General features: G+C 39.7%; 2 protein-coding genes across 5 annotated transcripts in view; one reads left to right on the top strand and one right to left on the bottom strand.

Annotated features, from left to right (window-relative positions):
* gria3b (glutamate receptor, ionotropic, AMPA 3b) overlaps positions 1-21,231 on the top strand; it is a 74,355-nt gene extending 53,124 nt beyond the window's left edge. The window contains exons 9-16 of the mRNA XM_085905850.1: positions 2,100-2,204; positions 4,351-4,557; positions 6,391-6,764; positions 7,445-7,643; positions 13,569-13,816; positions 18,129-18,243; positions 19,377-19,624; positions 21,142-21,231. Coding sequence (XP_085761976.1) covers positions 2,100-2,204; positions 4,351-4,557; positions 6,391-6,764; positions 7,445-7,643; positions 13,569-13,816; positions 18,129-18,243; positions 19,377-19,622 — 1,494 coding nt within the window. The 3' untranslated portion in view covers positions 19,623-19,624; positions 21,142-21,231. The remainder of the gene's footprint in view (positions 1-2,099; positions 2,205-4,350; positions 4,558-6,390; positions 6,765-7,444; positions 7,644-13,568; positions 13,817-18,128; positions 18,244-19,376; positions 19,625-21,141) is intronic.
* The window catches only part of LOC147060612 (neuroligin-3-like), a 322,266-nt gene that overhangs the window by 253,717 nt on the left and 44,223 nt on the right, over positions 1-24,326 (bottom strand). For 3 of the 4 annotated variants that reach the window (XR_015065493.1, XR_015065494.1, XM_085905848.1), the window contains exon 4: positions 13,050-13,196. The gene's annotated coding sequence lies outside the window, so the exon portion shown is untranslated. Of the gene's footprint in view, positions 1-12,714; positions 12,848-13,049; positions 13,197-24,326 lie in introns of those variants that run through there. The other variant, XR_015065492.1, reaches the window with a different exon arrangement.

The raw sequence follows: 24,326 nt of genomic DNA, 5'->3' as shown, positions 1-24,326 counted from the left end.
CCGTGTCATGAGAATAGCAGCAGTCTTCAGTTGTCTACCTCTGTTGGATAGCAGCTCTGTGAGGTACGACAAGTGTTAGAATGCACACAAATCACGCACAGCCTGCAATCAGACTGCTTAAAGTGCCCCGCCATGAAAGATGAAAGAGTATTCCAATGTCATGTGATCGTGCAGGTATGATTTCTGGCCCTCTTCTGGCAGTAATTACCATTCAAATAACCAATTACTGTAAAAAGATCAGAGAATCTCTCTGACTCGCCTTTAAAATGGTAATTCCCAGTCATGCATTCAAATTATAACATATAATAACCTCTGGCTTTATTTCATAATTCACCCAGTTCCAAGAGACAGCTGTGATTTTTTTCATGAGTGTGATCGGGTCCAATATGACACATGATTACACCGCCGGCCTTTGAGGCCTATAAAACTCACACTTCAATTAGCATCACGCTACCCCTACAGCTAAAAAAGAAGCCATGAGCAGAGATCCGGTGGGGGTTACGAGGGGGAGGGTAGGAAGGGGGTCACAGGGTGAATGCGAGGCAGCGAGGGCATTGAAGACGAGTTGGGCAGCAGTTTGTCAGGAGTGTGAGGCCAAGTCAGCCCAGCAGCAGCGAGAGAAGGAGGCCTGCAAGCTGTGACTGTCACGAGTGATGTATGGGGCTGATATGTGTCCCAGCCACTCAGGGTGAAATCAGGACTTTGCCTCTGGACCAGTGCTCCATGACACGAGTCTCATTCCACGACTCTCATCCCATGAGCATGCAGACAGGAAGGAATAAACCATTTCAGGTGTCTAACACCACGCAAACAATTACAATACATTCTGAGCAGCCCCAGCAAATTCTAGCACCTCTACTCGGCGTGTAAATGTTTTTCTCCTTCTTTTTAACACCTGCCTGGCCCAAATATTTAAAGATCTGACGGGAGGGGAAAAAAAAATGGAGGCCAGATGCGAATGTGAAAATCTGAGCCAACAACAGTTAGAACACTGGCAGCAACATATGCAAGGCGTTTCATCGTGAGCCAGAGCAGCCATTATTTCAGATGGGCAAACAAACACTTGACATTGGTGTGAGTTAAGCATCTGTACAGCAGAATGCAGAGTAACTACCATGACAGGGTCTCACAGAAGAAACTGTACAGCCACTGGAATGATATGCTAAATTATTAAGCATGTATGCAGTTCACAGGGCGGAATATCAATTATTTACCATCAAACCTGGGAGACTGAAAATGGGAGGGATTTAAGTTGTCTGCCTTGTTCTTATCTACTGCAGGGAAGCAATTTAGTAGTCGCAGCATAGAATAAAAAAAAAAAAAGCAAGGCCAAATTTAAGAGTTAATCCCATATTTTGAATGTTATAATTAGTCACGTCGCTGCACCAAATTCGTTTTAACATTCTTCTCATTTGTTTCTACAATGGTACATGCTGCAACCATCTGGGAAAGGCATTGTTTTAAAGAACTCAGCACAATGGTCCTTAAGGCCTAACCAAGCATGGGCACTGTTCTTTTAAGGCAACATTTGCATTTATTCTGAGGCCCTCCAAGGGCCATACTAAATTCATGATTATAGATTCATACAATATGGAAACACATTTGTTGTGGTTTCATTATGCAAAGGTATACTGAATGAGTTATATATTACATTCCATTTAAGGTGAAACACTGAGATTTTCATTCCCACCAAAATGTCCTCACAAACTTAAGGCAGTTTCTCCATACTGACACTGTTTTACGTCGACAACCCTCAACCTGGTTAGGTGAAATTGTGGTCTTAAGGCCTTCTGCCCTGTTCAGTAGTCACCTCCAAGTTGTTACATTAAAACCTCTAATATAGGGATGCCCAAATCTGGTACTCAAAGGCCACTATCCTGCATTCTTTACATGTTTACCTCCTCCAATACACCTGATTCAAATGACCATGCTCTAATAAATATAATGAACATGTTAATCCCATCATTTAAAAGTTTTACTGATAGTGTACTATTATTTTGTTTTCTTCTTTCATTTTCAGGTTGGGGTAATTGTCAGGTTTGTTGCCCATGTAGTCATTCGTAATTGCAGCAGCACTAATCAAAATTCTCTCTTTACAGATCGGGTACTGGAACGAGTTCACACGCTTTGTAAATATAATGGATCCGCAGGTCACCAACGACTCCTCAGTGGAAAACCGAACGATTGTGGTCACTACTATTATGGTACACTTTCCAAATTGTTTGAAATGTTTCACGTATTCTCCCACTCAAGGTCATGGTGTTGATTGCCAATGAGTGATACATTCTGTCCTGGGCGGGTAGAACCACATCTTTTTTGTGTTGCTTTCCATCCACTCACTACATGTTGAAACAGTCGACCCGTGACGGGGGAGTGTTTCAACTGTATCCGTGTGGGTGTCAAAGCATTTTGAGTTTCCATACTTCAGTGGCCTGTCGTAGCAGTGACATCACAATAATGGTATCAATAATAATGGTTGACTCCATCAGTTACATACGTAAGTAGACCTGTCTGTCTTCATCAAGTAAATGTTCAATGACACTTGGGATCGACTGGCCGAAGGAATGACCTCAGGATGATAATGCCGTGTCTTTTTCCGAGCTGGGAAAAGCCAAATAATAGGAAGTTGTGGTATTTCTTCCTTGTTATTGTTATTTTCCTTCTATTGCTCCTCCCGTTTGTTCTGTGTTGAACTCCAATTTGGTAATTGTATGATAATTACATGGTAAGAAATTACTATAACACAAAACCTTCGGAGCAACAATGGCTGTAAATGAAAAGCGCATATTTGGAGTCAAGCTCACCACACTCATTAGGAGGAAATCTCAAGATGAGAAATTCAGTCAGTAGATAAGATGCGTTAACTGGGGGAAAGACTTGACGGATTCTGAGGTGAGGGGATGTGTTCAGCACTGAACAAACAAACCATTGCTTTCCCACTTGCACTCTAATTGCGTGCGGCTGTAATGACGATGCCCGCTCTCCTGAGCAGCCCTATTGTTTGTTAATGATGATGTGCTCGGGAAGAGAAAAGATAAGCTGCACCAGCATTTTGAAAGGGAGATGAAAACCTAGCACGCTCCTGCTCTAACTCCTTCATACAGGGAGTGGGTTTGCGTATTTGTTTCTGTAAAGCTACAGCTTATTATATTTGTGATCACTTTGAGTGTTTTTTTTTTTTTAAGGGGGGGTGGGGGGAACAACCATTAAGTGCACAGTGGTGCAATGAGCTTGAATATGTTGACATAAGATTGGGCACTCTGATCTCTCTCCTGTCACTAGCATTTACTTGTGAAACCCATCCCCATTCCCATCCTCAGCCACCACTGTGCTGACCTTGCCTGTCTAATGACTCCCCAGCCCTTTATGCTTCTCTGTACTCCCCTTCTGTTCACAGTAAGGGCCATTTACACAACATTGGTTTTAACACAAAACAGTAAAAAGTTGTTCAGCTTTGGCTGAGCCCCCGCAAATGCTGACAAAAGAGATTCAAAATACAATGGCGGCCAAGACCAGAAACGATTTCTTTAAAAATCGACATTGCCAGCTTCGCCGTGGCGAGCCTCCTTTTTTTGGGACGCTTTCAGTTGTTTTTGCAAGGTTGTGTGAACAAGGAATCTTTTTGACACCAGGTGCAAGAAGAACATTTGAAAACTATGATGTTGTGTAAACACACCCTAAAGACAGTTTTCCACCAAGTGATACCATTCATTTTGGTAGATAGTTGTAAAGCCCTATCCGGCTGCTGCATCAGCTATGTAAAAAGCACCAATGTCAACACCAACACCATAGCATAACATCCTAGAGTAACACAATATAGTGCAGCGCTAACAAAGAACAAAAATGCTTTCTGTTCATTCCATGGTACACAAAAGAATGTAGACGCGTATCTGTCAAACAAAACCCAGATAGCATGTCGCTCCAACAAAGCATTACTGAAAACTGGACCGGTTCAGGTCGCACATTGTCAGGACAGAGGCACAATACAGTATCAGCTGGTGGAAAGAGTTTAAGTATGTTCTCCCTTCCTTCACTCCTCCTTAAGATTCCACAGAGTTGCACTCAAATTGGGTTGCGTGCATTGGGCTTGGTGTGTGCTGGCTTCCATGTCTTGATAACAGCTGCGTGTCCACGGCACCACGCTGCTGTTATCAGAGCATATATGTGCATTTGCAATGCATCATCTCTTTCTGCATGACTGCATGGAAGAGGATATAGCAACGAGTCTAGTATGTAGTATGTTAAATGTGTGCGTGAGTGTGAGAGCACAGGTTCAAATGAGCGCATGCTGTGTATTAAACTGAATATGTGCCAAGCGGTGAGTAAACCAGTATGTGTTTGAACCAACAGGAAGCTCCTTATGTGATGTACAAGAAAAATTATATGCATCTGGAGGGGAATGACAGATATGAAGGCTACTGCGTCGATTTAGCATCTGAGATTGCCAAACATGTTGGAATTAAGTACAAACTGTCTATAGTAATGGATGGGAAGTATGGAGCCCGAGACCCCGAGACCAAGGCGTGGAACGGGATGGTGGGTGAACTGGTCTATGGGGTGAGTACTGGGAGCCTCGTTTTTCACTGATTACATGACAGTTTGCAAGGAACTTCAACATGAGAGGAGATCTCATTTTTCTGTCTCAAGCTTATCACCAACAACTCAGCGGCTATTGCCCGCTACAAAGTCTTAATGCTGCTCGGTCTTGTTGGAATTTGTCCAGCGCAGCCTCAAGCACGGGAGGGGTTGGTGATCATCTTGAGACGGAGAAAATGAAATCATTTCTCAGTGCTGTTCACTGCAATTATTCCGTCTTGCTTAGCCTACAAATCTTCCTTTCTTGCAGGCGAAAGCAAGGTAAGTACATGAAAACAACGAGTCCATATGGCAAAGACTGTGTAATCACTTCAATGAGAGATGGATTGTTTCCCTTTGAAGTGACTGTGTAATTGTGTTCAGTGTTTGATGTGTATGATGAATATGCCACATTGTAAATTCACAGATGACAAAATCAACAGTTAAATGGTGGCTCGCGGTTAGAGACAACAAGATCCATATGTGTTGTACTCTATAAAGGTTGAGGCTCACACATTAGCAATGGGTCATGCCATGTTTCAAGTCTGACAGAGCTCAGGCTCTTGCAACACCAACAATGCCTCCAATGTCCGTGTGTGACTCGTAAAAGTTGAATCGGAGCCCAGTAGAAAATGCAAAAGGGTTTTGCCTCCTCATCTGTTCAATTTCCCAATCATCAGCCTGCTAGATTGCATGGTTTGATGTGCTACGGATAGAGAGAGAAAATAGATCTTTCGTGACACCCTTAGGTCTTTACCAGCCCATAATTTTACAGCAGGTGGGCCGAGACTAATAGTTGTGTACATTTTGACCTTTTGACCGTTAAATTAATTAGGTTTTAGTTGTCTTTTAAAGGTTAGGCCTGAGGCTGCTATTGCTTTATTTCCTCGGCCATTGACTGAGCGCTGCTTACGGCTGCGCAAGGATTAAATGGTTATGGCCCCTCACAAAGGTGTGTTGACAGGGGAAAGAAAACAATGGTATTTATTGGGTCTATTTGTGCTCCTTCGCAGTTGACCATGTACACATTTTCAGTCTGGCACAAGATGATGTTTTGTCAATTTCACAACCAAATGTCAATTATGAACAGTACAGGCTATAAATGTGTGTTATTTTCATAAAATTTGTGTCTATTAAAAGGGAAGCTACTGTATTTTGAAACATTACTTTTTAAAAAATATTTATATTTTTGCAGCATTTAGAATTCATAAGGCTTATCACTTGTTTGTAACTGAGAGCATGTCATATTGTTGATGTTAAAAGTATGACTAGTATTAATTAGAGAACTAAAATTTCAATTAATTGCTCACACAGTGATATATTTCTGTTTTGTTCATTCCTATGCTCAAGCTTCTCTTCTCTAAATGACCATGTTTTTGTCACCATAAGTTAGTTATGTGTCTTTGCCAAGGGTTATTAGCAAATCTAGCTGCAGTATGAGTAGTGAACGCTTAGGATGCCAAGTTAGCATGATGTGTCACTAGACTACATTTGTCTACAATGCGAGCCAGCTTTTTTGTTGTTCTTACAGTCCAAATGCTGGTTTCTTTTTTTCAACCAAATGAACTTCACTTTGATTCAATGTTCTTTTTTACTTTCAAATCTATAGGCCATGGGGAAAGTATTATTTTGTTGTGTGTTTTGCAGCCTGCTTTAAGAAGTCTGTCCTTCTGTTTTCGATTAGCTAACTGATTTAAAATATGCAATGACTTTCTCCTTTACTTGCAAGTTTTCAGCTGCAGCAATTCACATGTGCACCCATGACATTTCATGCAGGTCATAACTAATGATCACTGTGCATGTTCCTGTTTCCAGAGAGCAGATATAGCTGTCGCACCTCTCACCATTACTCTGGTTCGAGAGGAAGTGATAGACTTTTCCAAGCCATTTATGAGTTTGGGCATCTCCATTATGATAAAGAAGCCTCAAAAGTCCAAGCCTGGCGTTTTCTCCTTCCTGGACCCACTGGCCTATGAGATCTGGATGTGTATAGTGTTTGCCTATATTGGGGTGAGCGTGGTTCTGTTCCTGGTCAGTCGGTTCAGTCCTTACGAATGGAATCTCGAGGAACAGGATGAGACCAAAGACCCTCAGATGCCCCCTGACCCTCCCAATGACTTTGGGATCTTCAATTCTCTCTGGTTCTCTTTGGGCGCCTTCATGCAGCAGGGCTGTGACATCTCCCCAAGGTGGGTCAGTGGTCAGTTAAGTAGTAATTTAGGATTCATTTAAAGGACCTGAAGACTTAAAACATTTCTAATTGATTAACCGACCTTCAACCAAGGTACAAGATGACATACGTTTTGACCACCAAACTGACACATTAATACAAAAAAATAAATCAAGACAGAATTAGCCTAAACTTTTCTCAGATCTTCAATTCCGAATCAAGACCTGAGTAAGAATTAATTCATCCTTAAAACAAAAGTTGCTGCTCACAATGGCTGTTGTGGTTCATCGGATGTGGTCTTTGATAGGATTAACGTCCATACTCTCTTTTCATGTCTAAACATATCATACTCAAACTGGCACAGAAACAGGCCAGTTTTTCAACATATCTAAAATTAGAATTACGTTTCAAGGTATATTAAGCCATATAACCTAACCCCTGATCAATATAGAGAGCACCGAAGATATGGCAAATTTATTCAAATCAAGTTTGAGATGGTATAGCCTTCATCAGGTCATAAAACAAATTTGTACCTCGAATGCTTCAAAGTATAACAGTTGCATCAGGTACGTGATTTGCGTTAAAAGTTTAGGAAGTACCGTATACAATAAAGTCACACAAGCATAATGCTAGATAGTCTTTCATGTGTTGTTAAATGTTTTTTTTCTGTTTTCTATTTCATGGGCAATCTGCAATTAGGTCTCTCTCAGGACGTATAGTCGGTGGTGTTTGGTGGTTCTTCACCCTCATCATCATCTCATCCTACACAGCCAATCTGGCTGCCTTCTTGACAGTGGAGAGGATGGTCTCTCCTATAGAGAGCGCCGAAGATCTGGCAAAGCAGACGGAGATAGCATATGGCACTCTGGACTCAGGTTCCACTAAAGAGTTTTTTAGGGTGAGTAGTTCTTTTGCTACCTCTCACACAAAGCACGCCATTATGTTACTGTCAGGCTTGATGAGTCATAAAAACACACAAGGCCATTAACGAAGTCCCTTTTCAGCTGTTCCAAGTGCAGAAATGTTGACCTGCATAGCAGACGTGTAGACAGAAGCGCTTCTCAAATTCTTTTGACATACATGTGAAATTTATGCGGCAGTACTGCAGTGTGCAACCTTGAGGTAGTGGGGCTGTCAGCAGAAAGTGTGATAACAACATCCAAGACTCTGAGGTGATAAAAGCAGAAGGCTAATCAAGCTCCCACATCAGACTCAGACAGGTCAGATCATGAAATATAATTAGTTAGCTGGCCATGGCTGGCAAATTGGACATGATGAAGAACGATTCTGTAGGTCAATCTGAGCTGTCTGAAGAAGCCTGCAGATGGGATGGGCAATATGTCCATCGGCCAAATGCACCAGAAGGGCAATTAAGTTGTAAATTAACCAAATCTGAACCTGCATTAGCCTCTAAAAGCAAACCGCATGATCACTAGGCAATGATTCTTGCAGCAGTTCTTTTTTGAAGTGACATGCATTTATATTTCTGCTGTTGACAGCAACATCGGTTGTGAAATCTTTTGAATTAGGAGCAACGAACGGTAGAGGGTAATAATCAAACAGCCTTCTAGCTGCTCAAAAGAAAATATTCATTTTCCTCACATAAAGGACAACTTACTTTTGTGTAAAACACTAAAAGGACATTTGAAAAAAGATGTTTCTTACAAAGACAAACTTGTCAAAACATGCATGGGATGTGAATGTGGCAACTCTCAAAAAAACACTTGCCAATGACTGTTCCTTTCATCCTGCATGCTGTACAGCTATATATATATATGCTGTATTTTTATATCTAAACGATGACGGATGCCAATTATAGATTAGGTTTCCAACCTGACAATGGCAACACAGCAGGCTCTCGGAATATCTGAGAAGTGGTCTCCAAGTGACGGTTTTCCCAGCTTCTTTGGAATGGGTGTCCTACTTACAACCCGGCGTTCAAACAGAAAATGACATGTCTGAACTGCTATTCGGAGTGACTTTTAATTAAAGCTGTAGAGGCTTGACATGGAAAAACTACACTCTGCATTAATGAGATCCATACGGCATCAGCCAGCTGGAAATGTCAGTGTCTCCAAGTAATCATGTGATGCCAAGTCTATGAGATATCAATTTTTGATGATTTCACCTGTCTCACGAAGAAGAGGTAGCTCAAATATACTGTATATAAGATGCAGAAACAAAATGTTAAAAGAAGATTGTATTCGTATTCACAAAGGGATAAAGTCGAGCCTCTCATATCCTTCAACTGCATGAATAAAGCTAGCTATTGGACCTACCTGGTGACAGAATAGCCTAAAGAGTCTAAAGTCCTTACCAAGGACTTGCTTCTAATGACAAAACACACACATACATTTGATTGTACGTACGTAGATGTCAGTGGCTCGTCAAGCTCACACCACATTGGAACAAGAAACCAAATGTGTCACCTGAACCATGTCGTGTAACTTCAGCTTTGATGGGCCTATCACCAAACTTAGTTGACTTACATTTTGAAATGCAGATCTGCATGGAATACGGGGCGTAATAGTGGCTTCAATGATAGACTGAAGCCGGTGCTTAATTATGTGAAAAAATAGGAAGAGCCCATCAGAGACCCTTAATGCATCTCATTTAACAGTGTGACCACGAAAAGAGGATAATAACTGACGTGAATAAGCCCGAAGCATCTCTTGCCCCTAAAAGAATTTTACATTCAAGTCTCAAGGGCAAAAGACATGCATCATACTGATGCGCAGGTATGATAAAGATGGAACAACAGCTTGTGCGCAGTCACTAACGCATTTCTGCTCAGCATAAAAATCAATTTCACGTCTCAGCTATTGTGACGCAGACATTAGAGCTTCTGCATGGTCCAACACAAGGTTTAATGAGTAGATTTTCTAAGCGGCAAAGACTTGCTTCTGGCCAGAGTTGCATGAAGACGAGAATTTATTCCAGGAATCCGGAGGCTGCTCTGCAATCAGTCGGCGCTTTGTAACACAACTCCCTGAGCCCTTGTCACGTAGTGTTTCGGCAGAGTATTGACTGATGGAGCTTCTATAAAGATTACAGCTTGTTTGCATATAAAAGGGAACTATCGAAAGTAATGATAGATGACTGTAAGATAGGCGTAGCCTCTGGCAAAGCTTTGTCCTCAGGGACAAACTTCAAAGATATGTCAGTTGGAGTTCGGGACATTGCATGACACAAGTTCACCACTCAGAGCCTCAACTTGTATGTCTTTGCACAAAGGTAGTCCATGGAGAATATTAAGTATTGCATTGCTACTCTTTCATTGTATTGCGGTCATCCCGCAATGCAATGAAAGAGTAGAAACTTTGAGGGGAAGATTGTGAAGCAGAATTTACAAAGCTGGACATGCGGTGGGCATTTTTGGTAAGGAAAGACTGAAGTCAGAAAGCTGTGCCAAAATTAGAATTTGAATAAATAAACAACCTGCAATAAAAACAGTTATGGGGCAGACACTTGCAAGAGCTTCCTAACTTGGAATCAATATCAGTGAAACTTATTTAGAATGGAATGGACTGTTACTTTTTTGACTGTGCAGTTAAATAACTTTTATATTCAGGCAAGTTGGACATCTTGGGCCAACAAAAATGTCCAACTACCACTGGGAAACGTCTCTTTATGGGTATATTTCAAAATATACACACAGGGGAAGGAGCTATCAAACTATCAACAAGGTGGTACTCGTTTTAATGTAAAAAACCTCAGCAACAGGGTTTTACACATTGTGTTTTACACTAAGATCTCCCACACATGTTCACATTCAGGAGGTATACATATTTGATGTCAAACACCTGCATACAAAATCGATTCTGCTTTTTTGTTGAAGTTATAACTCAGTGCTTTATTGTTTTAAAGTACTGTCTGGTAGGTAGATTTAAAACTAGACACTATGGTATTAATAAAGTACGTTTTTCCTTCTTCTATTGTACCACAAGACTTTCATAGATCATGTTTTATTCCAAAATAACTCCCTCTGCTCTGAGAGAGGCATTTAGGGCACCAATTAGTTTACCACATCATCCTAAAACGGAGTCCTGTTTGCATCTTGTTAACCGTATCCCCAAGCTGGCAAAATAAAGCATTCATGAATATGATGAATGAGAAAACAATTCTGAAGACATACTCGGCTCGTATCTGCTTTAGGTCGAAACTTATTTTCTGGCTGTGGCACTCAGAAACTAAATTTGGATAATTTGCCACACTTAAAAAAAAAAAAAAAAAAAAGGAAAAACAATTTGAAAGAATATTTCCTTGTGACTCCCTTGTCAAACAAAGTCCTGTGTGAAATTTGCCTTATTGTTGAATTAGAAATCCACAATCAAAAAAACAATCCAGGCTATTCTCCTTGTATTTTTCACTCTGTTTGATTTCCCTTTGAACAGCCCTGTTAGGACTTTAGTTGCCGTGCAATCGGCCTATTTAGATTTTGGTCGCGCCGCTTCCTCGGTCTGATATTGATGAATTGACTTCATAAAGCACTAAGACAGCACACTCTGTCGTCAGTAATCAATGCCTAGATCCATTCTTTTTTCTTCATTTAAGGAGGTGTTGGAGCTTTTCTGCAGCCGAGCAGATGAGCCTACGGTCTTTGGGGAAATCGTCCTTTAAACTAGCGTCCTTTCAATGCTGTTTGACACATGTAAATTGTAAGCTCATATAACCAGATTGTCAGCAAAAAACATCACATCACACTCCCAGACCTCCTCCCATCCATCATATTTGCATTAAACCACACTAGCCAATGCCCCGACTTGAAGCATTTTCATCTTTGCAGGGTGACATTCATCATGCGGGCTTTTTTTTTTTTTTTTAATTTGTGTTATGCTGCTGTCTCATCTTCACCCTCAGCCTGATGCTCTATGACAAATGCCTACAAACAAATTGTAGATTACATTGAGACGGTAAAGCACTCTCCTCAGGTCAAGGTTAATGCATTTGTTTATTAATAGAGATGCATTAGAGATGAATATGTTGTTGTTAAGGGGGCTTTTGGGACACTGATGAGTTTGGTCTGGATGGTGCATGGTGACAAACCTCAATACGCATGTTAAATCATTCTAGTTTATATTCTATTTAACATCATTACCTGAAATTTACAGAACCAATTCTTTCTATGGAGGGCTAATGACTTTTTTACTCAGGTCAGAATAATGATTATGATCAAGATTGGGTTTTGTGTGTGTGTGTGTGTGTGTGTGTGTGTGTGTGTGTGTGCGTGCGTGCGTGCGTGCGTGCGTGCGTGCGTGCGTGCGTGCGTGCGTGCGTGCGTGCGTGCGTGCCTTTCACCAGGGAGAATAATGAGTGTGAATAAAGGTTGTCAATAGTTTTGGGATTTTTCATTATAGTTGGTTTTAATTTTCTATCGTCTTGTTTTTTTTTTTTTTTAACTAGTTAGTTTTAATAAGTTAGAGTGATTTTATAAGTTTTTATTTTGGGGAAAATGTCATTGTCATTTCCTACATTTTAGTTTGTTAGTTATAGCATTAGTTATATATATATGTATTTTTAAATATGTATATTATGGGTATCTGTTGGTGTAGGGTGCACACGCTTGAATTATGTGCGGGCAGCGTGGGATCGTTTCCCGCTCAGTGGCGGTGTGCACGTGGATGTGTTAGCTTCTTCATCTCTACATGTGCCCTGCGACTGGCTAGTGACCAGTTCCGAGTGTATTCTGCTTTTTGCCCTTTGTCAGCTGGGATTTGTTTTATTGAAGTTTTTTTTCTAATTTGAACTGTCATTGTTTTGTTGGTTTTTATTACCTTTAATGACGTAGGTGTTAATTGATCCTATGCTAGCTTGCTGCATGCAGTTCAGCTACAGTATGTGAAGCATTGCTGAATCAAGAGGTCATTTCAATGAGAATGTGTAAAACAGCATGGCCAAGCATTAATTGTGAAAATGATCCATATTCATTTGCACTACACAAAGTGCATTTTCAATTTTAGTTTGTTTTTGTTCGTTTTCATTAACTATAATAACCTTGATGTGTATTCCAGACAGATGTTCTTTCCTCAACAGCTTGTTCACCCTCCACCCTTAAAGCTTTTGGCTGCTTTGATTCTGCCAGTTCTTGAAAATGATCCAACACTGTTTTGAAAGTACCATGCATATATTTTTAAATTGGATCAAATGAGCAGTGCACACATATGACAGCACATATACATATTCACATTCAGGAAACTTGCTCATGACCAGCATTTGTTCAATATGTGAAACACCTTATGTCAAAACAAATCCAACACCGCTGAATAATTTAATTGATGTTTATCATAGATAGTGCTCGACTCACCCAGATTTTGCTGTCTGGCTAATCCTGACCCAAGGCACTTGGAATATGCTCATCTGAGTAAGTCTGTGATGGGCTTTCTGGTGAATGAGTAACCAGCCTTCTCCTACGCTCGCATGACACCTTCCACAGTCAGGATGTTACAGAGATCTACAAATACAAATTCAAACATTCAGTAATCTTTAAATGTTGGCAAACTGTTTGTGCGTCCCGTAATATTGCACATATAAATGGAACCGACAGTCAGGTAAATGAAAATGACAACAAGCCATGGAGGGCTTCAATCAAGGCAATGGATTTTGTAAATTCTTGTGCTTGGTGATTTTAGTAAATCCAACAGCAGTTTTTTTCAGAAGTATTTCAAGATATCACAGTGGCTTTACAGGATGTCTTTTAATACTTCTGTTTGCCATTTTCAATCGAGTGATCACAAAGCTCAAAATGCCACAAAATCCATTACAGCACATTAATGAGTTTGTTGTTTCTGAACCTGGTTCTTCTCTTTTGTTCTTTTCCGCACAGCGATCCAAAATAGCCGTATACGAGAAGATGTGGTCGTACATGAAATCAGCCGAGCCCTCGGTGTTTGTTAAGACCACACCCGATGGCGTGGCCCGGGTACGAAAGTCAAAGGGCAAGTTCGCCTTTCTCCTGGAGTCCACCATGAACGAGTACATAGAGCAGCGGAAGCCCTGCGACACCATGAAAGTGGGCGGGAACCTCGACTCCAAAGGCTACGGAGTGGCGACGCCAAAAGGCTCAGCATTAAGGTGGGTGGAATAATATAACAATATCCTCCATGTTGTTATAGTATTCCACCTACCCTGATGTCCCCTGTTGTCATTCTCTTCTCATCCTCTCCTTGTTTTTTTATGGACACAGAGGTAACGGTAGTATGATTTTTAATGCACTTGGATACAAAGGTGTAATGCGCTCATTGTCTTTGAAAGGATTTTTGGTTTTTCTACACGTGATAGGGTTATTTTCATCAAATCGGTACCATAGAGTTAAAGCTAAGAATCATTTCATGTTTCTCTATGTCTTCCTGTTGCTCCCCCCCACCCCCTTCTCCATCTCTCCTTCCGTCCTACCTGACTGTTGTGTTGTCACTTTTAATTTAACGGTTCGATGGCTTTTCAATTTAGCCTTTTAAAAGCTGTGCTGTCACTTGTGACAAATGTTAATTGCATGATGTTTGTTGTTGTTTCTTCTCTTCTCAATGACAAGTGTCCCCATCCCGCACACTTCAGTTCTAAACTACGTAAACCCCTCTTGCCACCTTTTCCAAGATTTAACACTGTCTTTACCTTAAGTGAGCCTTTTATCTCTCCATATTCCTGAAATTCCTTAACCGCAATTTGTCCTTTCCCAGAACATTAACAGATTCTTTGCGTAAGCCCCCGCTACAGTGGTAGCCTTTCTACCCTGACCTATCGTAATGCTTGGTACACCCATTACTTTGCATTAGATTTCTCACGGACCTGTGCATTTTCTTACAAGTTATGTTTTATCGTTTCAAGAAATGCTGTTAACCTGGCAGTTTTAAAACTGAATGAGCAAGGCCTCTTGGACAAATTGAAAAACAAATGGTGGTACGACAAGGGAGAGTGCGGCAGCGGGGGAGGTGACTCCAAGGTCAGCCTCGATGTCACCACAATCGGGTACTACAGTGCAGAGTAATCGGCAAGGCTGTTATAGCAACCCAACCAGAACCGAACCAAATGTCCACCCCAAACAACCTGCTGCTGCCCTACGGCACATCACCAAATTGACTGATGGTCTGACCGGACGGTTTAACACCTCAGCTCAAACAAAGGAGCCCTGCTTAGCAAACTGGAGATTAGTGACAACAACTGCACATCAATCAATGTATGACGTGAATAAGCTGCCCTGCAGTTATGAAAGTTTGGCGGTCTTTATTCATGCTTACAGATCTGCGTGGCAGCTCATCTCATCCGGGACATTAGGTCCATCTAGCATTCTGGAAATGTAATTAGTAATCTGATTTATGAATTTATGCATTGATGAATCAATTCTTAAATATTTTTCATGGAGGTTGTTAACATTTCTAGCATATGTTTTTGAGTCTTGGGAACGATGGCTCTTGTTTAATTGAACCAATGGGATCAATCATTCCCAGTAGCAAAATGGCTTCATGGAGGCCATCAGCAAAGCAAGGGGAACAGCGGCGTCTTGAGGGGACTAAGCATTGCACATTGCAACGTGAGAATTCTAATTAACATTTCAAGGCTTGTGATTTCTTTTTAATGGATCATGCAATGAAATACCTTTGGTCCGATTCCACCATTGAGCTCATTAATAACCCGACATTGACCCTTTTGATCGCGCCCTCCCATCTTCTTTCGTGGCTAAATGATGAATGATTTTCCCATTATGAAAGCTAATGGTGAAACTATTAAGCCCTGCTCAACCATGACAACTAAATATAACATTGCTCAGATGATGTACAATTGTCTGGTGCTTCATTCACTGCATTACATATGAGACAGTGGCATTATAGTCTTTAGCTTGCAGGTCAATGTAAAGACAAATGATGCTGTCACCTCAAAAAGGATGATATAGGTCAAGTAATTGGTTCGATTATATGCAACCTGAAAAGCTCTGTGAACCACAGCTGTGCTATTACACCCTTAACATTATTTGTCATGGATTGGCCTTGACCACAATTAGCAATTAAGCAGGAGTCAGTCTGTCTGGAAGACAGTGGGTTAGCTTTTTACCGAGTGCCCGCCTGCACAACAGAAATTATGTTAATAGAAAGTCAATTGAGATTTACTATCATGGAGTGCACATGTCTCACTTTATACTAGTGTTGATGGTTTAAACTCTTAGAAAACACACACACACACATATAGCGCACTGGTTAGCACGATATACATGTACATACATATACATACATACATATATATATATATATATTTATATTTTACTGCTGTGGAAAATCATCACAGATGGTTCTTTGTCTCCATGTGCCCTGCGATTGGCTGGCAACCAGTTCAAGGTATCCCCAGGTATGCCCGATGACTGCTGGGATAGGCTCCAGCACGGCCGTGACCCCCGTGGGAAGAAGCGGTGGGGACATATATATATATATATATATATATATATATATATATATATATATATATATATATATATATATATATATATATATATATATATATATATATATATATAAAAGCAGTCGCTGCTTATATATATATATATATATATATATATATAAACATATATATATATATATGTATGTATAAATATATCATATTATATAAATATATAAATGTATATATATATAGAGATATATTTATATAAATATATGTGTGTGTGTATAAATACTCAGGTATGTGCTCAATTTGCCAGGTTGTTTAGCTTTTTTAGGATTTATCAGAGAGGCCCGTTTAAGTGTGGCCCGGAGCACTTACATCCTCACAGTGCATTGCTTGCATCATGCTTACAGCTTGTGTTTCTACAGACGTCACCATTCTCTCTCACAAACACTCATGCACACATTTTTATACACCAACTTGTTTCTTGCCCTCCAGCACACAAGAGTGAGTTTTAGACATACAGCATGTTATAGAGTAATTGCATTGTTAATCAATGTCTCCACAAGCCAAAACGATGCTAGGGTCATCAGAAACTGTTTCTCGGAATGCTCTTTGACACATACAGTGGCGTTATCTTCTCTCTGTGCGTTATGCATTGCCTAGATGCATAACGCACAGACATAACTACTCCCTGGAGTAGTTATGTCACTCATTTATCGATATACCATTTTTTTTCCTTCCTTTCAATTTGTATTTCATGTTTCACCAGGGAGATAGAGCGGAACCACGACTGACTCATACTTGTACGTATGTATTAATACAAATGTCATGTTGACGACACTATACACAGCAGATATTAATTTGGGTCAACAACTGTATTGCAACATACACAACAACTTAATATTGACAAGTAATAATGTACTAACGTTATGCAGTGAAGACAGAGAGGTAGTCGTCTCGCAGACACCTTTTTGGGTGATCATTTTTTCCATATTGTTGAGCATTTAAGAGAAATGCTGACGATGCACTGTGGGGACACGCACTTAGTGAGGCAGACATTCACGCTAATTCAAGATATATATATATCTATATATCTATATATATATATATATATATATATATATATATATAGATATATTATTTATTTATTTATTTATTTATGTATTTATTTATTTATTTATTTCTGCGATATTTCGAACTGCTTCTCCTCCTGAGGGTCGCGGGACTGCAGTTGGCGGGGGACACCCTGAACTGGTTAGCAGCCACTTTTTGATTAGTAGTACGGATGGGTGCGTACCAGGTCTCGGTATTGGTGCCAATACCGATCCAAAACAAAGATCTCATGGTAGCTCAAATGTGTGCATAGCAGGTTTTTGAGTGTTGAAGTAGACATGGCTTTCACGTGTTAGTTCTGTGAGTGTAAAGGCATTTATGGGTGTATTTCTTTCATTAATTAAAAAAATAGAATAGTCCCAGTGGGGAAATGCAGTTAACAGACATAATAAGGGGATTCCTTTCATGTATTTAGAAGAATTAAGCATAGTGTTTAGACATACTTTCTCAAATGGATAATAGATCATTTGACACCACCAATTCTCATGACAAAATCATCAAAATCATAAAATGAAACCAATACTGTGCACAGCAAAAAGCAAACCACGCAAGTTTTATTGTGTTTGTTAAGACAAGGCTCCTTTTGAACTGATCTTGTTGAATGCTGTTCAGAGACTATTCCATACCCTCTCACATTATCCCAAGTACAGACTGGCAGATCGTACTGTAAGTACCTGCTCGTCGCCATGGTAACAGCGTCTGCCGATTACTCAAAGCGATATGGGTAGGTCCTGGCTCTGTAGGTAAGGGTTTATAAAGGTGATAGGTAGAATGCCTGCTCTCTGTCATGTTGCCGTGGCCAGGAACCCTGCTTTATCGCTTTGTAAAAGATGTAAGTAGTGAACAAGTTGAATAACATAAAATAACATAATATAATGTTATTTATGTTATTTCCCACGTGAAGAACTCCTGTAAACCTTGCAGTATTGAAACTCAGTGAACAAGGCATCTTAGACAAGCTGAAAAACAAATGGTGGTACGATAAGGGTGAATGTGGAACCAAGGACTCTGGAAGTAAGGTCAGTCGCTGCAGGTCTTTTGTACTGATTCCAAATTGCATTTTGACCTACTGTTCATATGCAAGACAAACCTCTCTCAACATTGGTAGTTCACACCGTGTTAATCTGCTGCACATAATGTACTTCTTTGGATCTGCCACTAACTGTAATATGGTTTGTGGCTTTACAAGGCACCCCTTCCCCCAAATATTTGGCATATATTTTTTTTTTTACACCACATGAAATGTGAACTTGTTATGTAATGATAATCCAATGGGGAAATGACCATAGAGTGCCTTGCAATTTTAGTTGAATCACAGCAGTTGTTGACAAATGCTACTTATGCTACTTATGCTCATTCTCACTTCATGACACTGACCATTGTGCTGCTGTTTCTATTTACCAAACTGTGAATGAAAATTTGATTTATTCGTGTTATTACTACTTTGCAAAAGAGCTGTGTCTATTACATTTCTTGGCCTCCTGTGGCATGAGGAATGGGCAAAGCCTCTCGAAATGTGACAACTTTGACAAATGCTTACGCTTGCTATTGAACTGAGGCTCAGGTGGCATGCCGCAAGAAGTCAGGGAATGGAATACACTCAATATTTAACCCTCTGAGATTCACTTAATAAATTGTCCCACAGCTGCCTGATCCGTCCATGCTCGGGGGGTTAAACTGCAAATAGTAAAACTCTTATGAACAAATTTTTAATGAATAAGTTCGGTAGGTAAGCAGCAGCAAAATGGTTTGATTTGATCATCTTCTCTGACTGTACTGTATGACAATGTTGCCATAAGAGTTATACGTACATGTCGCTAAGGAGACAGGGATGGTTAGAGCCGTCGACCTAAGCGACGCTGACCAGCTTCCTAACATGGTCAAGAGCAGTTCTAGACTTAAAGACAAAACTTCAATAGACAGCTTCTTTCTTTTTTTAAGGAAAGTCACACGCTCTTATCTTTGAGGAAAATCAATCAGATTGAACTGTAAACAAATTTTCTAGGGTTGTTGCTTGTAACTGTTAGCATCAATAATTCATTAACAGTTGCACCGGTTTTACCAGATCAGATTTATTGATGAGGCTGAATTTTGTTCTGCTAACACTCTCATCACTACAAAATGCTTAGCTATGTTCTTGACTTTTCCGCAGGACAAGACAAGCGCTCTCAGCCTAAGCAATGTGGCTGGAGTCTTCTATATTCTGGTTGGAGGGCTTGGGCTGGCCATGATGGTGGCCCTGATAGAGTTCTGTTATAAGTCACGGCAAGAAACCAAACGGCTGAAATTGGCCAAGAGTGCTCACAATTTTAAGCCAACTCCCCCAACCAACACCCAGAACTTTGCCACATACAGAGAAGGCTACAATGTATATGGAACAGAGAGTGTTAAGATTTAGAGGTACGTCACCTCTCTTTACCATCCACATCACGCTGAGATCATTTAGCTTCTTGTCGTATCTGTTCGGCTAAATTATTCAAACGCGTGCGGTTCTGTGTTGCTGCTGTTCGAGGAGTTGTTTCAGATGTCATGTTGGAAGAATTCAAACACAAATGCTCACTTATATATAAAAACCACAGCCATTGTTTGTGCTTTGAAAGATATAGTCTTGTGGCTGGATGAAATACAGTATCAGTTCTAACCTTCCACAGTTGAAGATCACACAATATCCATTCTAGTGTATTTTGCCAGACAGCTATTATTTGTTAGTTTTCAAAAAAAAAAGTCTGCTTATTGTTGATCATCCCATTTATTGGCTGGACTCATGCATCTCAGCAATAGAGACTCTCCATACTTTGATTTTCAAAGCCGTTCCAACTATCCCGCTCATTCAGGGCATTTTGAAAAGTATTGTCAAATTGACTAATTTTCTGAATGCTTTTCCACATTTCTTGACTGGTTCAAACTATTCCAAATATTTGGCTCATTACAAACATATTACCCAAATATATAGAGTAAAATGACCAAATCAAGAAATAATTCACATTTTTAGTTGAAATCATTCCAACTTAGTCTCACATTCTACATTTCAAAGAATTCTACCTTTCTTCAATGTGTTCAGTGTGTGCAGAAATTGCCTTCTCTCACTGCATATTAAAAAGCAGATTGACAGTGGTGCATGTGGGTTACAGATGGAGCGAGGAGCATTCTAACATATGATCTTTAGAGCTGCAATATGAGGCTAGTGATTCTCATGTGTGAGCTTGGCAGTAGAGTAACATGTTAATTATATTAAATAGATATATTGACTGCAGCCGTATTCACGACAAACAGCTCCCGTAGAGACCCGTGCTTTCCCCTTGAAAGCAATCATCCCACTGCACAAATGCGGGTAAACACTGTTAAATACGCAGCTTCAAATGTTAGTTTTGTTTTTAATTGGGTTATTTACACGTTTTGTCCAGTCAGACACGGATGTGCACCAGAGCCCTGCAAATATTTTTTAACCCACCTACTCACAATGATCGCTCACAGTGAACCGTCAAGAGGCTACTTGAGCGCTTACTTTGATTGCTGCTTTTCAGTCTTAATATTGTTGTTTGATATTATCAAAAATTAAGATCTGGAAGCTAAAGCATAATGAAGCCCATTGAGATAAGACGTAAATGTGTGCTGATAATTGGATAACAGGCGGCCCTTTACTGATGTTTTTTTTTTTTTAATCATAATTGCAAACAGTGCCGAAGGCCGCTAAAATTCTGCATATTAATTATATTTTGTTCATGTAAGATCTGTATCTCTCTAAGATAATATATTGGCGCCCACAAAATATTTGACATCTTGTTTGCACAAGTGATTATCTTGGACACAAATAATCTGCCTTTGTGTTTACTCACTGTGATCTGCAAAATCATCTGACAATCATAAAAAGTAATTCTCCCTTATTATATTTGATTTTGCTTTGTATCCTGACACAGGTTTCGCAAATGTTTCCATCGTCCCGTGCAAATGTGATTAAATATCTCTGAATGGACAAGGATTACGAGAATGGAGCCAAATCCTTTTGGGTCGGATGATAATCTGCAATGACGACACGACCGGACTGGTCATGGGAAGAGCTGATTTCCCTCCTCTCAGTGCCTTATGGAAACGTCCAATCAATGCAACGCATTCTCAACGATATTGCTTTCTGCTTGAAACTCACACAAAAGTGAAGAATTGAGGGTCAGTGCGATCGTATTAATATATACAGTACATATAGAGAATACATGTAATGTGAGAGAATTAAAGCCATCACTTTTTGCAACCCTAAGCACACTTTGAAGTGCCAAAAGATGAATCTTAGATGACAGGATTAATTGGTTTGTTGTAAAAGCAGATTACTATTCTCCTGCTGCCAGGTTTTCACACGTTATACATATTCAAATGTATTCTTTCGATCTTGTCAGTGCACCATCGCCAGACACTGATTATTACACAGTTAACTTTTAGATGAACCTTGGCCCTTCCTCTTAATTGATTCATCACCCTAAAATGCCATTTAAAACAATTCAGAGTGTGTTGTTTGTACTCTTTTGGTGCTGCTGACACACGCCACAGAACCAGGTCATGACTCGCACTTCTAATACTGCCAAGTATGTGTGTGTGTGTGTGTGTGTGTGTGTGTGTGTGTGTGTGTGTGTGTGTGTGTGTGTGTGTGTGTGTGTGTGTGTGTGTGTGTGTGTGTGCGAGTGTGTGTCATTCAAAGAAAGGTTGCCATGCTTAAATTGTGTGTGTGAGTGTGTGTGTGCGGCAAATATCCTCGTAAGGTTGCCCCCCCCCCGCCCCTTCCCAAAAGGCCTCAACATTCTCTGTGATGGAAGTAGAACCCCTACAATAAAAGCTAAACCAATTCTAGGTGAACTGCTGAATCTGAAGCTTTCAAAATGTGGAATACATGACCATTTTCTTTGCACATAAGAACATTTGAAAATGAATTGTGCTTTTCACTTTGGTTTTCTTTCAGGAACATAGGTGTTTGGTGATTTCACATTGTAAAAAAAAAATAAATAAAAATCATTGACATTAATAAAGGTTGCACCAAGGTGGTTCTGCAAGCTTAGCACATGTCCATATTGCTGTAATAATTACTTTGCCAAAAAGGCTGTGATTCCATAGGATTTTTAGGAAGATATTTAAATCACCAGAAGCTGTGGGCAAATAGTTTATGTAAAAAAAATAATAATAATGTGAAGAAAACAGGTGAAATGTGTTTAGCTCAACACAAACTATTTATATTACTTGATGATTTTTTTTTTTAACAAAAAATGCATGTGATGCTTGATGAGCCCTACAACTCACAAACTGAACTTAGATTAGAAATTCAACCCTGTTTCTATTATTTTTCTTTGGTTAATCAGTTTTACCTTTTTCCTTTTTTGTAACGCTCGTCTTTCTGGGAGACCACCAAGCATTGTAGTGGGTACAAAAGAGCAAGAGATGCATGCATAATTTACTGAACCTCATTAGTGAGGCGCTGTACAGAGAATTTTAATACATTTTGTAAATAAAATGTACAGAAAGGTGTTGTTGCGTGTCTGTGTCATTAACCAATATGTCCACATCAAAATTAAATCATCCATTCTAATTTTCTACACCTGTCCACAAATTGAAGTTCACCAAGCTATCTTTGGCTTACGTCATGCACTTGGAAAATACATTTCCAAATGAAAATAAAGGGAGAGATTGGCTGATGCCAATGGCAGGTTGATGACAATTTCATAAATGGATTCTTGAACCAAGTTCTTCATTGCAATACGAGCTTGTGAAGGAGATGAATAGTACATGGATGTTAGAATAACGCAAGTCTTTCCTGTACTTGTCTCTGTCACTGTTTTCATATGCCAGTAATGCCATAAAATAACACAGCTAAAATACACTAACTTCCTCGAATAGGAGGCAAGGCAGAGTATGTAATGGAACAGACTTTAGTTTGGTCAATGTAATGGTGGCCCACTAATAAATCATGTTTGTGTTCCTCTCAACAAATGCAAACACTACAATGTTGTGAAAACATTGCATTAACATTTCAGTATTACAATCAGTAGATTTCATATTCTAATAGCAACCAATAATACAAACCTTGAGCTTCAGGAGATTTGCTGAAACTATAATGTAATAACCATCTCTATAAAACTAAAATAAAATCCCCAACTTCATTTGTGAGAAACTGGGCATGTGAAAAAGGGCAAGAGCAAAGTGGCCCCAGGCAGCCACAGAATTAGCAGCTTTTTTGTTGGACAGGTAAGTATTGTTGATTTTTAATTGGTTGCACAGCACAAAAAAAGCGATATTTAGTTTTATAGTATCACGCCATTACAAATGAGTCATGCTTCCCATATCTAACGTCTGCTTGTTTACAATGTCTTTAAAGTGTGGCTTTAAAGTGAATTCATGATGAGCTCTTTGTCTTAAAACGAAAAACAAAACCACATACTCGACTGTCATGGCAACCAAATGTCCTAAATGAATCAATAACTTAGCTTATATTTTTCTGCTGGCGTTCATGAGGTGCATTTTTAATTTGAAGCTCAAACTGCTACTGTACTTAAATTGTGGCTGTATCTTTTGGGAAAGGAAGAAAAACACTAGAGATCACTTCATGATCCTAAACAACTCCAACATGCTGTGGATATGGTGTCAGTTAACTAGCCAGTTTCCAGCAGACAAAAACACACTTGAGGGGTTTTTAGCTGTAATGGTCCAGTATTGAGCTGTTAGACAGGGAAATTGTGTGCCTGTGTTTTGGATCAATAGTGAGCAGTGTCTGCTTTAGTCTCACCCACCTGTCTTGCAACCGCACACTGAAAACTGCGTTCAAAGGTTCATCTGACTTTGTGATCTCCTACCCTGGTGTTTTAAAAGCTGCTGCAGAATCAATGGATTGTTTTTTAGACCACAACAAATCTCATAATTTTTTTGGAAAAAGATTTGCGTTTTAATTTCAGAGACCTCATATGACATTAAAAATGTGTCGTGTGTTTGCTAAATTCAAGTTTAGAGCCATTTAGACAAACTGTAATTTCATTCGTCCCTGGTCATTGTGTTGAAAAGAATTATTTCATCTGTGGGTCCATTTTGCCACAGCATTGTGCAAGTCTTGAAATTTTGCTCTCAATCACTT

This window comes from Syngnathus leptorhynchus, chromosome 2 (genome assembly GCF_054491065.1).
Source record: "Syngnathus leptorhynchus isolate UIUO chromosome 2, UIUO_Slep, whole genome shotgun sequence".
Lineage (NCBI taxonomy): Eukaryota > Metazoa > Chordata > Actinopteri > Syngnathiformes > Syngnathidae > Syngnathus > Syngnathus leptorhynchus.
Note: the sequence above shows the minus strand (reverse complement) of the source record. Positions and strands in the feature narration are given on the sequence as shown.